The 13,694-nt window shown below is 41.3% G+C and overlaps 1 protein-coding gene across 1 annotated transcript in view; it reads left to right on the forward strand.

Moving 5' to 3' along the window:
• The first annotated feature begins 8,800 nt into the window (after window positions 1-8,800).
• The window catches only part of EHD3 (EH domain containing 3), a 32,797-nt gene continuing 27,903 nt past the window's right edge, over window positions 8,801-13,694 (forward strand). Inside the window, exon 1 of the mRNA XM_069072143.1 lies at window positions 8,801-9,886. Within this exon, the coding sequence (XP_068928244.1) occupies window positions 9,660-9,886 (227 nt within the window). The 5' untranslated portion in view covers window positions 8,801-9,659. The remainder of the gene's footprint in view (window positions 9,887-13,694) is intronic.

The following is a 13,694-nucleotide window of genomic DNA, read 5'->3' on the forward strand; positions in this document are numbered from 1 at the left end:
AAGGAAGGAAGGAAGGAAGGAAGGAAGGAAGGAAGGAAGGAAGGAAGACATTGATTAAATACTTGTGCCAAACACTGATAAACTCTGGGGATGTAAATACAGGCATAAAAAAAGACAATCTCTGACTTTGAGGAGCTTATATTCCAATGCAAAGACAGCACACATAAAAAGGGAGTTGAAAAGCTGGGTGGAGGGAGGGAAGGGGAATAGGGAAATGAAGGTATTCAATGTGGGGACATGATCTAAGTCTAGAAGCCAGGACAGGTCCAAATGAGAATGAAGGCTAACCTCGGCTCCTCCAGGAAAGGGAGGCTCCAGGAGGAACTCACCAGTGGGAGAAGGGGGCAAGCCTTAGAGAAGGATATTCCAGGTTGAGAAGGCCACAGAGAAAATGGATATTCCAAGGTGAAGTGACCCTGCCTACTAAGGGAAATTTCAGGATGATACAGGACACGGTTTTGAAGTCTAGAAACAAGGAACAGAGCCAAGAACAGGGGAATGAAGGCCAACCTGGGCATATGAGGAATAAAAAAAATATAAAATCATCCTGGAATAATAGATTGGAGCCAGATTTAGAGGGGCTTCCAGTGCTAAACGGATTTGTAATGTTATCCTAGAAGTAATAGGAAGCCACTGGACTCTGACTGTATGACTGATAGCTTTTGTTCTGATCCTATTAAAATTCAAAATTTAATGAACGTGACGATTTGGGGAGTCAGAACTGGCTACATTTTTGTAGCACTTCAGCTTTACAGTACCATGGTTTAAGTTAGAAACATGGACCAAAAAACTGGAAAAGGAAGGACAATTCAAAACTGGAGGGTCAGCCACAGAGGAGTCAGGCCACTTACTATGTGACCTTGGGCAGGTCGCAATCTCTTTGAGACTTGGTTTCTTCATCTATGACATGGTGATGGCCATACTTGTACTACCTGCCATAGGCTTGTCAGAATGCTCTGATGTGATAATATGTGGATCATCACTGTCTCTCTGAAGTGCTATATAAATCATAGGGTTAGCACATTCAAGCTGAAAGGGCTCTTAGAGGCCTTCTAGTTCAGCTTCTTAATTTTACAAAGGGGAACAAAGGTTAAATGGCCTGCCAAAAACCCTGCAAATAGGAAGAGGAACACTGTAGATTGGAAGGTTAGGCCTTTGACTGCAAATACATCAGTGTTATGGGTAAGCTGTTTATAATGCATCATGGATTATGGAGAGCTGTAAAAACTCTCTAGATTGGAGTTTGTTTTGAGATTCTCTTCTAAAGGGATTTGTGTGTAAACAGCATGCTTTTGAATACTACTATCAACAACTCTTTGAGACTCTAACCAAGTGTCTTATTTCAAAAGAACCCTTCCCATCCTGGAACCTGTTGTTTGTCCTTCTAACACTAGGGAAGGTGATGCCATGACTTGTGAATGAATTGGATTTAAGTGAGAGAGACTCGTGCAAAGTCACCAGCCTCACTTTCTCCTCTGGAGCCATCTGAGTCCAATGGGAAAATACAGATCAGGCTGACTAGAGATGGAGCTGGATACAGAGGGAGACCACAGCCTTTTTAAGCTAAGGTCTTTCCCAGGTCTCAGTTTGACTGAGGCAAGGTCCATTAAGTGATTAAGGCCAGGTAAGAAATGAGGCAAAGAATGGTCTCTTCTTCCTCCAGATCCTAGAGCAAAGGGAAGAACCTTATTAAAGGAAGATGGTTGTTCTTAAGAATCAGATGCTTCATTCCAAGTTTTGTCTCAAGGCTTTAATTTTTTCATTTCTTTGATCCCTAATTGACCTGCAAGATCAACTTGGTCCCTCTAGGAATATGTATTGATCAAATGGTGAACCAGAATACTAACAGGAAACAGAAGTAAAGCCAGAATATTCTCAAAATACTCAGTTCAGATACTTGGATACCTTCATAGAAGAAGCCAGTGGTACAATGGATAGAAGCTGGGCCTGCAGTCATGGAGACCCAAATTCAAACTGGACCTCAGATACATACTAACCATGTGACTCTGGGCAAATCACTTAACTTCTGTTTGCCTCAGTTTTCTCAACTGTAAAATGGGGATAATAATAGCACCTATTTTGCAGGGTCATTGTGAGCATCAAAGAAGATATTTGTTTTTTGGGGGATTTTTAAGCTCTTAAGATAATGCCTGGCATATGGTTAGGTATTAGATAAATGCTTATCCCCTCCCCTCTCTTCCTCCTATCCATGGTTTCCTCCACAGAAAGTTCCCTCTCCTGGTGTGGCTCCTAAAGTCTCCATGCTTCCTTATCTTATGATATATATATATATCATATATTAAGTAACTTGCTCAAGGTTACAGGGCCAGTTATTTCTGGGTGTGGTGCTAAGTATCTGAGCCTGTATTCGATCCCCAGGTCATCCTGACACTGGGGCCAGTGCTCTTACTCACTGAGCCACCTGGCTGCCCCATCTTATGATATTTTTGCCCATGTCATTACATACATTCTCCACAAAGTATCTACCTAATGGCCCCAGGTGACTGTGTCTGGTTCCCTTCGATATCCTGGGATAATAATGCAGCCCTTAAACTTTCTATTTATTGTTTCTCATTCTCCATCTATGACCCACTCACTTCCTTTTCCAGTTACATGCATTCTCCTTTGTCATTGCTGTTTTAAATTTAATTATTAGTTTAACAAAATGTCAAATATTGTGGGTATTTCCATGTATATAGTAAAATAATCCAAAAAAAGATTATACAAGTAACTGTAAACCTCTATTACGTACAGTTTGCTTTTCTTTTAAAACATGAGGCACCCTGCTGGAAAGCAGGGAAGAAGGAGATAAGAGATGGGGAGATAATAGAAGGAACAGCAGATTGGGGGAAGGGGTAATAAGAAGCAAACACTTTTGTGGGGGGACAGGTTAAGGGAGAGAATAGACTAAATGGAGGGCAGGACAAGATAGAGGGAAATGTGGTTAGTCTTTCACAACATGACTGCTAAGGAAGTGTTTTGCATGGCTACACATGTATGACCTATATTGAATTGCTTGCTTTGTCAATGAGGGTGGGTGGGGAGGGAGGAAGGGAGAGAACATGGAACTCAAAGCTTTAAAAATGAATGTTAAAAAATTGTTTTTGCATGCAACTGGGAAATAAGATGTACAGGCAATGGGGTATAGAAATCTATCTTGCACTACAGGAAAATAGATGGGAGGGGGATGGGAGAGGAGGGGGGATGATAGAAGGGAGGGCAGATTTCAGGGAGGGATGGTAAGAGTGCATGCTGTTCTGGGGTGGGGGGAGGGAAGAGATGGGGAGAAAATTTGCAATTCAAAATCTTGTGGAAGTGAATATTGAAAACTGAAAATAAATTATATAATAAAAAATAAAATAAAAACACATAGCAAATTCAACATGTAATTTTCAAAGCTTCCCTGCTTGTCTATGATTCTTTCTGACCTCCCTTCTGTTCTCTTCTGTGTTTTAAAAATCTTTCAATGACCCTACTTTCATCCATTTCTTTTTCTTAAATTTTGTCTACCCTATCTCTGACCCACCTCCTTCCCTTCCCTAAAATTAAGAGATAGAAAGGAAAAGGAGAAGAGAGGAGAGGAATTGAGGAAGGGAGGAAGGAAGGGAAAGGGAGAATAAACAAAAGTGACAAATATACATAATCAACAAAACAAATACCCCAATTGAGTTGTCTCCAAAACGATACCCCTTATTCTTAATTTTTTCCCCTCACCTATCTTTTAGGGGATGAGTAGCAGGCTTCATCATTGGTCCTCTGGAATTGTGATTAGTCATTGCATTCATTAGAGTTCTTAAGTTTTTCCAAATTGTTTTTCTTTAGAATATTGTTCCTGTTGAAAAAATATTTTAAAAATTGTTCTCCTTGTTCTTAATCATTTTATTCTGCATCAGTTCATAGGAATCTTCCCAAGGTTTCTATGAAACTGTCCCTTTCATAATTTCTTATGACCCAATAATCTGCTATGTATATTCTCAATTATTTCTTTTTTGCCTCAGGACCATAGGACTGTCAATTTAAAGACAGAAGGTACCCTTAGAGGTCATCTAACTCTGCACTTCTTAAACTGTGGGTCATGAAAAATTTGGCAACTGTAAAAGGTTTCTGAACTCACAACCAAAAATAATTAAAAATCAAATGTGTAATGAATGTTTCTGGAAGCACTTGCCCTCATTGCATCACGCAACTTCAGTTCAGTCTTGGTTGTGAATACAAGACTGCGCACTTTGCACTGTGCATGCCTTCAGGCACTGCAAGGCCAACTGCCCCAAAAAATGGGTTTAGTGGAAAAAGTTTAAGAAGCCCAGATCTAGCTCAATGATTATTAAAATGTGGTCCACAGATCCTTGGGGGGTCACCAATACCCTTTCAAGTGTGTATTCAAGGTCATAACTATTTTCATCATACTAGGAAATCATTTGCCTTTTTAAAACACTCTCATTCTCTCACAGTGTACAGGAGAGTTTTCCTGGGGCTACATGGCCTAAGAATGAAAGATTTAACTATAAACAGGAAGACCAAGCTACTAGTTCCTCTGCAGAATTGTCCATTTGCCTTGCAAATGGATGAAATCTATAAGCCTTGTTGTCTTGCTTGTATTCATCCAGTATCAGCACCATTGAAGAAGAGCTTCTTTCATGTGAATGCTTGGCAACAAACACAAGTGGTGCTGAAATATTCAAAATGTTGAAGAAAATTTTTGAGTCTTGTGGTTTATCCTGGAATTGCTCTGTTGACATTTGTCATAATGGTAGGGGAAAAATGGTGGATAAAACTGCTGGTGCCTTAGCATAAATCCAGGCAGTGGCACCAAATAGTATGAATAGTCATTATATTCTTCACTGTCATGCACTCACAATTTAAAAGCAAAAAAGCTGGTTTCACTTAAGGTCCTTGATGAAACAACAAAAAAAATTATTAATTTGATTAAAGCTCGACTCGAGTACATATCTTTTTAATATTCTGTCTGATGAAATAGGAATAAGAAATAAAGCACTTCTGCTGTATACCAAAGTACAATGGTTTTCTCATTTATATGATTGAGTTGCAAGTTAAACTAGCCTTTGTTGTTGTCTTTTTATGGAATACCATTTTTTAACTTGAAAGAATTGTTGATAAACAAACTAATGCAATCCTGGACTATATTAAGAGAGGCATAACTTCCAAGAACAGGGATTTTATAATTCTATTGCATCCTACCCTGATCTGTTAGTCAATTATTCAATAAGCATCTAAGTGCCTACAAGGAAGGTTAAAAAGATAGTCACTGCCCTTGAGGAGTTCACAATCTCATAAGCAGACAAGATGCAAACAACTATGTACTAATATATTATTTATAGGATAAGTTGGAAATAAATAAAGAAGGAAGAAATTAGAATTAAGATGATTAGGGAAAACTTCCTGTAAAATGTGGGAGGGATTTAAAGGAAGCCAAGGAAGATAGTAGTCAGAGATAAGGAGGTAGAAACACTGAAGTCTTCTGAATAAAAGAATAACATAATTATAGTGGTATATTGGGAAGATTACTCTAACAGTGGTGTGGAAAATGGTGTGGAATGGTGATAGTCTGGAGGCAAGACCAGTAAACAAGTTTTTATGGCAATGTAGGTGAGAAGAGATGAAGACATTGAGAATGGAGAGACAGGGCTAGATTCAAGAGGAAATGTGAAAGGAGAAATGACTGTACTTGAAGACCAACCAATATGAGGTATAAGATTGGAAAGACTCAAAGTATCCAGCTGTGTGTCTTTGAGGATGGTGGTGCCATTGAGAGAACTAGAGAAATTAGGGGAAGGAATGGATTTAAGCAAGAAGATGGCAAATGTGTTTGCAGATGTTTGAAGGTTTGTGGTGCTAGCTGCTAATTCCTTCACCTTTCAGAGTACTTTCACCTGTAGAGATTAGACATAAATAGGTAGACATAGGCATATAGATGATATAGGTATTTCTTGTATGTACTTTCTTATTTACATGTCTCTCTCATTGGAATATATATTCACTGAAGGCAGGAACTGTTTTGTTTTCTTGGTTTTGTCTTTACCTCTGCAAAATTTTTTATCTTAGCACTTAACACAGAGCCTGGCACACATTTAACACTCAGTAAGTGGTTGCTGACTGACTGACTGCTAACACGCCAGTCAGATGGCGCTATCCAGCAGATAATTGGAAGTATGTGACTAGAGCTTTTGGGTTGGAGATTTGAGATCACCAAAGGAAGAGTATAAAGCAGGGACGGGGAACCTGTGGCCTCGAGACCACAGATGGTTCTCTAGGTCCTCAAGTGTGGCCCTTTGTCTAAGTCCAAGTTTTACAAAACAAATCCTTTTATTAAGGGGTTTTGTTCTGTAAAGTTTGGATTCAGTCAAAGGGCCATACCTGAGAACCTAGAGGGCCATATGTGGCCTCGAAGCCACAGGTTCTGTACCCCTGGTATAGAGAAAGGAGAGGAGGCTTAAGAGAAAAGCAGATAAGTTGAGAAACATCAGGAGAATATTAATAAATATATTAAATTAAATATGTTAATGAATAAATTAATAAAATATGATGACAAATATTAATAAAGATAGAGGCCTTTGGAGTAACAAGCAAGCAAGCAATATGAAATCACTGAAAGGAACATAAATGCGATCTATCTTAGGCTCATCTTTCTACTCTATTCTGGGTCCTAGTCACTGCCCATCTGCAATGGGCTACCCAAATCCAGATAGTAATGCATTTTTTATCTGCTTTGTTTTTCCAACTCAAATGCTTTTTAAAAAATCAATAAATAATAAACATAGCAGAATCTGCACATTTCTCAATTGTGTGACTATAAGATGTGATCCACTGTAGTCCATTGGAATCTATTAAAAATGAATTTATTATGAACCTACTATGTTCCAGGCACTGTGCTAAAAGCTGGGAAGACATAGGTAAAAACAAAAGTCTTGAAAATTATGGGTAGACTTTTATTTCTTTCTCATGCTTTCACCACAGATACTCTTTAATGGCTGCAAAAAGATTTCCTACATATGAGAAAGCAGATAGGCATGTGGGTTAGTAATGGTTGGTGCTGTCTTTTTTTTTTTTTAAAGTAATAGTTTCATCTGTGATCTTTTCCATTCTTTTGGAATTTTCCCTCTTTGAAAGATCTTAGAAATTGTTCTCTGAGTGCATCAGTCATTGTTTTTGCCTTTCAAACCATGTCATCTTCAGCATAGATTTCTTCTGTATGGATTTGGTCAGGTCCAGATGTTCTTTCTGACCTAATAGAACCAATTGAAGCCTTGAAGGATCTCCTCAGAGGAGGAGTGTTTTTTGCCTGTCTTCATATGCCAGGGTTTACACATAGTAAGGTTATAATAAATGCTTACTGAATGACTGAATTGCTCATGTATAATAATGCTGATGATAATAGCTGGTATTTATATAATCTCTATGTGCCAGGCATTGTGCTAAGCACTTCATAATTTTCTTATTTGATTCTCACAACAACCCAGAGGGGCAGATTATCCCCATTTTATGGTTGAGGAAACTGAGGAAGACAGTGGTGAAATGATTTGCCTAGGGTCACATAGCTAGTAAATGTTTGAGTCTGGATTTGAACTCAAGTCTTCCTGAGCCCAATGTTCTATCCAATTTGTCACCTTGATGCCCCTACATCTACTCTGCCAGGCTCTGTGCTAGGCACTGGACCTATAAAGGCAATAATAAAATAATCCTTGCCCTCAAGATACTTACATTGTATGCTGAGGAGACAACACCCACTTATCTAAGTATAAAAACCACAAATTACAAGGTATTTTATTTTTCTCATAAGGCTGCTCTCATAACAGAAAGCCAAAGTTACAGGTATTTTCCTTTTCTCTTGACAGCAGCAGCATAATGGAGAATGACTGCGTGAGAGAATGAAATTAGGCTTTGGTGACAGAGAAAATAAAATTATTTCTACTCAATAGCCTAAACTCCTAGCAACAGGAGGTAGCTGAAATTGATCTGGCCTTGGAGTGAGGGGCCATAAATTTCAATCCAGACTGTAACACACAGTAACCCCCTGACCCTGGGCAACTCATTTAACCTCTTAGTTCCCCCAGGACAACTCTGCAAGACTCTAAATCCCAGACCTGCACAGGTAGAAGACTGTTTCCTCACCAGGAGTTCTCTGAAGAAATGAAATCACAGGCCCGGATCCTTCCCGACCCTCCCCCCCCACCAAATAACTTGAGGGCGTGTAGAGAACATCTAGAAGCTAAAAAAATAAATTAAATATATTTTGCAAATAATATGAACCATTGGCGTCCTTGACCTTCCTGACTAGGTTCTTAAGATACACTGGTGTTAACGAGAGTTGACAGTCAAGGAAGAGACACCTCCTTTCACCCTGGGCCAGAGATTGACTAGTCCAGCTGTAGCTCTAACCTTAGTAAATAACACACACTGGAATTTGAGGGTGGGCAGGGGAAGGATTTGCCAAAGTTCACAAGAGACTATTTTCAGAACAGTTTAAATTCAGCCCTCGGTGGTGCGGCCGCTGCAAGGGAGGAGAACTGGTCAGTTCCGGTCATCCTTAGCAGCGTCCGCGTCCGGCCCTGTCCCAAGGAGGCGCTGTGCCCCCGCACCCCCACCTGGGCTGCAGAGGCAGCAGCTGCTGCAGCATTCCCAGGCTAGTGCATCCCATACTGCTGATGCTGCCGCTGGTACTGTATGAAACGCCAGGAGAGCTCCCCATCCCCCTTCCCTGGCCCTGCCCACAAGCATGGCGGCTCCCTGCGCTGCTTCACCTCGCCCAGGACAGCACGAGTCGCTTGCCAGTAGTCGGCACTTCCTATGCTCGGCGGTTTCCTGCAGGGCTGGCATTTAAACCCAGCCGCACAGGCTGGGGCATGCCGCCGCGCTTGCTGCAGCCGCCGCCGAGCTGTCCGCAGGCGCTGAGCTGAGCAGAGCCGGAGCCGGCTGCACCCGGGACTCCTCCTGTTGCGACCTGGACTGAGCCGTCTCCTGGGCACAGCGGGGCACGCGCCACTCCCCGGGCATCTATCTGCGAGGCGCACTGAGAAACGGGGCGGGGGTGAATTCTAACTCAGCGCTTCATTGCAGCTTCAGCCCGAGCCCACTGTACGGGCGGCGGCGGGGGGAGGTGGAAGGGGAAGGAGCTTATTTGACATTTTAATTGCAGATATGACTTTTATTGCTAAGACTAAATAGCACTTCGGTCCTTCAGGTCGCAGATTCTCCACCTTCCTCCCCACGCAGTTTCTCTAGCTGGATGAAGAAGGCACAGGGATTGCACTCTGGAGAAGGGGAGAGCATATTCCAGATTGCTTGGTAAAGGAGCAGATAGGTCTGTCTGTAGCCAGTGTCTTTTGCCTGTGCATTAGATAGGATAATGGTGAACCACAACGCACAGTGAAATAAAAGGTGTCAGTGTGCGTGTGTGTAGGAACCCAGGGGTGTTCCTGCCTGTGGGGTGGAAGTGTAGTTTTTTTTCTTCTCACCATCATAATTTTAAAATAAATTAGACCAACTTTTGCTAGCAACCTCCCCGTATAGAAAGAACAGATCTGGGAGAGTTGGGGGCTGGGCAGGTGCTCTCTTCCTGTCTCTAAGACTAGAAGAGAGAAAAAAGGCACCTGGGAGAGGCCGTAGAATAGCTTTAGACTGCTGGGACACCCTCAGCCGAGATGTTCAGTTGGCTTGGTCATGATGACCGAAGACGGAAGGACCCGGAGGTGTTCCAGACTGTGAGTGAGGGGCTCAAGAAACTCTACAAGACCAAGCTGCTTCCTTTGGAAGAGCATTACAGGTTTCACGAGTTTCACTCTCCTGCCCTGGAAGATGCAGACTTTGACAATAAACCCATGGTCCTCCTCGTGGGGCAGTATTCCACCGGGAAGACAACCTTCATCAGGTGAGAGAACTTACGGTCTATTTCCATCACCCTGTACTTAGGTCTGAGTGTGTCAAAACCTTGGGCCAGTCTATCTCCCGGAGCCCCACCTCCACCTCCCTAGAATGGCCACACACACTCAAAGCCTGGAAACATCCTGAGATATTTTTAGACAATTTGGGGCTCAGAAGAAATTAGGATCATAGATTTAGAACGGTTATCTAGGCCAGTCCCCATCATTTTATGTTCATATAGTTGGGTGATTAATAAATGTTTGTTTTTTTAAGATGAGGAAACTGAGTCCCAGAGAGGTTGTGATTTGTTCAAGGTCACACAAATAGTGTCAGAGTGGGTATTTGGAAAGTTCCTCAGTCACCAGTCCACCACCTCATTCCACTCTTCAATATTTAACGCTGGGTGTCCATTGAATTAACTATTCTTTTGCATAACCCTTTGTAAGGGGATTGGGGGTGGTGGTGGGAATTAATTGGCCATATTATTCCCTTATAAATGATGGGACTAACACCCAGAGAGCATGATATATGAAGGATATGACAAAGGAAAGCTGTGGTTAGGTTTCCATAGCTCCAAAGTTTCCCGGATATTTCTGAGTCCACTGAGGCACACATGGCTTTGCTCTTCTACCTCCTTGTTCCCAGTAAACTGGGTAGGACCCTAATGTAACTACCATTCCAGGCCAGCCATCAAAAACTTGATATCCTTTCATTGCCATTTCTGAACTCAGCCAGTGCCTCAAGACAGGCCATTGGAGAGCCACACTACTTCATGTATTGGAATTATAGCTACAAGTTAAGTTAAACTTGCTGGGGCCAGGGTGGGTTGGGGACAGCAGCTGCAACTGTGGCTTGTGGAAGGGTTAGATAGTTGCATTTGGGTTGGGAAAAGAGCCTCTTTTGGCATCTCTGGGGATAGCCTCCTTATGCATCATTTTGACCCAGAAAGCTTTGATAGAAATTACTTCCAGGATCATATCCCATGTAGCTGTGTGGTTATGTGAGTTGTAGGGAGGCTTTGTTCCTTGTTGCCTCTGGGTAGTGGAGATGGTGGGGACTTCCACGTAGGTCCTCTTTTTGGAAGCACTGGCAACCTCAACATTCTAGGCACTTTCCCAAGACAAAAATTCTGCTCTCTCCGAAAACAAAATCCTGGGGAAAATTGTGTGTATTTTCATTTTTTTTGGTTTGTAGTACCAAAAGTGATCAGGAAGAAGTAGGCAAACATGGATAAATCATCACGTGACTTGCTACATGGTAGAGGACCTTCAAAACCTTGTAACTAGTGTGCTAAGACAATGATGATGAAGTGTAGTCATAGAGAAAGAACATGGAGGATAAGGCATTTAATTTTGGTGGTCCAGTGGATAGAGCTTTGGGCCTGGAGTTAGGAAGGCCTACATTCAAATCCAGCCTCAGACACTTACTGGCTGTGTGATCCTGAGCAAGTCACTTAACCTCTATTTGCCTCAGTTACCTCATCTCTAAAATAGTTGTAATAATAGCACCTATCCATAGGGTGGTTGTGAGGATCAAATGAAATAATAATGGTAAAATGCTGAGCACAGTACATAATAAGTCCTATATAAATATTAGCTATTATTTGCAAAGCATGTCACATACATAATCTCATTTGATTCTCACAATAGTACTGATCCTCCTAACTGTAGATTACTGCAATTGATATTAGTCCCATTTTAGAAGCAAAGGCTCAGATGCTCAACTGACTTGCCCGTGGTTACCCTGCTAGGAAGTATCAGAGATTGGATGTAAACCCAGGGCTTGCTGACTCTTGTCCAACCATGTACCCTACCATTTGCCCCTCTGTGATGATGCAAACAAACTTTTAAGTACTGGTTATTAATTCTGGTTTCTGTGGTCTCCTTTGCATCCCAAAATGTTAGTCTTTGGTCTAACATGGGGGAAATGGCAGATTTTCCTCTACCTTTCCTTGAACTTGGTCTTTATTGATTTAGGAGTGCTGAAAGATTCTTTAGTCATCATCCCAATCCCTTTGTTTTATAGATGAGGAGACAAAAACCCAGAGGGAGAAATGACTATCTTAAGGTGACAGTTCTTGGCCAACCCAGGATTGTAACTCTGAGCTCCTGATGCTTGGGCCAATGTGAGTAAGAATATTAGGAGATGCTTATCACCTTGAGAGAAGACCATTCATTCCTTGGAATTATGGAATGCTTGGTCTGTAGGGGGCTTCACAGGGTCAGCGTGTCTATCAGCTTGCCTTGAAGGCTGATCCCAGAAGAGTATATGCTTTGTGTTGTTAGGAGATGTTGTGAATTAGGATGTCCTCCATACTCCATTCCAATTATAAAATTTGGGATAGCAGAAATAGCGCTGGCCTTGAACCGTGATCTGGCACCTATTAGCTGCAGTAACTTCCTTAGAGTCTCTGTGTTACAGTTTGCTCCTCCATAAAATGGTGACAATAGTGTTTCTGTCACCTCCCTCACAGGGTCATTGTCAAGAAAATACTCACCTGGCCCCTTTCCCCTCCGAAGAATGTAAGCTTCTTGAGGGTAGTTACTATGTTATATTTAAAAATCTTTGTATTCAGGGAGGCTAGGTGGTGTAGTGAATAGAGCACCAGTCCTGGAGTCAGGAGGACCTGAGTTCAAATCCAGACACAGATACTTAACACAAAACTAGCTGTGTGACCTTGAGCAAGTCACTTAACTTCAATTGCCCTACCTTGACCCCTCCAAAAAGCAAAAAAAACCTTTGTATTCTAAGTAGTAGGCATTTTGCAAATTTTTCTATTGAATTATTTAGTAAGCCTTGCATTCAGATTTTTTTTTTTTATTTATTGTGTCATAGCATAAATGATGATAGCAAAAGATTTGAGCTTCCTTGCTCCTCCTGCAGGGTTTTAGCTTGGTGCCTTGCCACAGTTCAAGCGATACTACCTGACTCTAGAAATTATTATATTGTGTTTTCAAGTGTGGGAGCCACTCTTTAAGGAGGACATCAGGCAACTCAGTTTTGTCAAGGAGGTAGTAGGGGGTATGGGCAGCTACCAGGATAGTTATAGGATGGGAGAGATTTAGTCTGAAAAATAGAAAGACCAAGAAATAACAATAGATACCTCCAAATATGGTAAGAGCTGTCTTATAGTCTTATTGGCTCAAAAAGGCTGTTAATATTTATTCTGTATCTATAGGAAGTCTGCCATGCCACTGTATGTAGTTCCCCCCTTTAATGTTTTTCTTTTCTAGTATAGCTTTATCATTTTTGTGTGTGTGAAATGGTTATCTGTTTATTTATTGCAATACTGAATCACATATAAATTTTCAATAAAAGAATCTTTTTATTTAAAAGATTTAAATGTCAGCTTAAAAAAAAGCTGACTTGTGAAAAAAGAAGTTGACTTTTTTTTATATGACTCCATGGGGCTAGAAGTAGGACCAATGGGTAAAACTGACAAGGAGGAAAATTTTGGTTTCATTCATGAAGAAATTTTCTTTTCTTTTCTTTTCTTTTGCTCTTTTGGGAGGTGGGAAGGTAGAGTAATTGGGGTCAAGTGACTTGCCCAAGGTCACACATCTAGTTTTGTGTTAAGTGTCTGAGGCTGCATTTGAAATCAGGTCTTCCTGACTCCAGAGCTGGTGCTCTATTCACTGAGCCACCTAGCCGCCCCATGAAGAAATTTTCTAACCAGAGCTGATAAATATGAGATTTTAAGCTTTCCATTCACTGGGGATATCCAGAGAGAGACTGGATAAACCATCTTTTTAGGGTGACCGTGGAAAAGATCTCAGCTTTCGATTAGAATCTTATAGACAGGTGTGTCTGTCTGT

The sequence above is a fragment of the Petaurus breviceps genome, unplaced genomic scaffold (assembly GCF_028583685.1).
Source record: "Petaurus breviceps papuanus isolate PSGF00001 unplaced genomic scaffold, PetGlider_PUasm1.0 90845, whole genome shotgun sequence".
Lineage (NCBI taxonomy): Eukaryota > Metazoa > Chordata > Mammalia > Diprotodontia > Petauridae > Petaurus > Petaurus breviceps.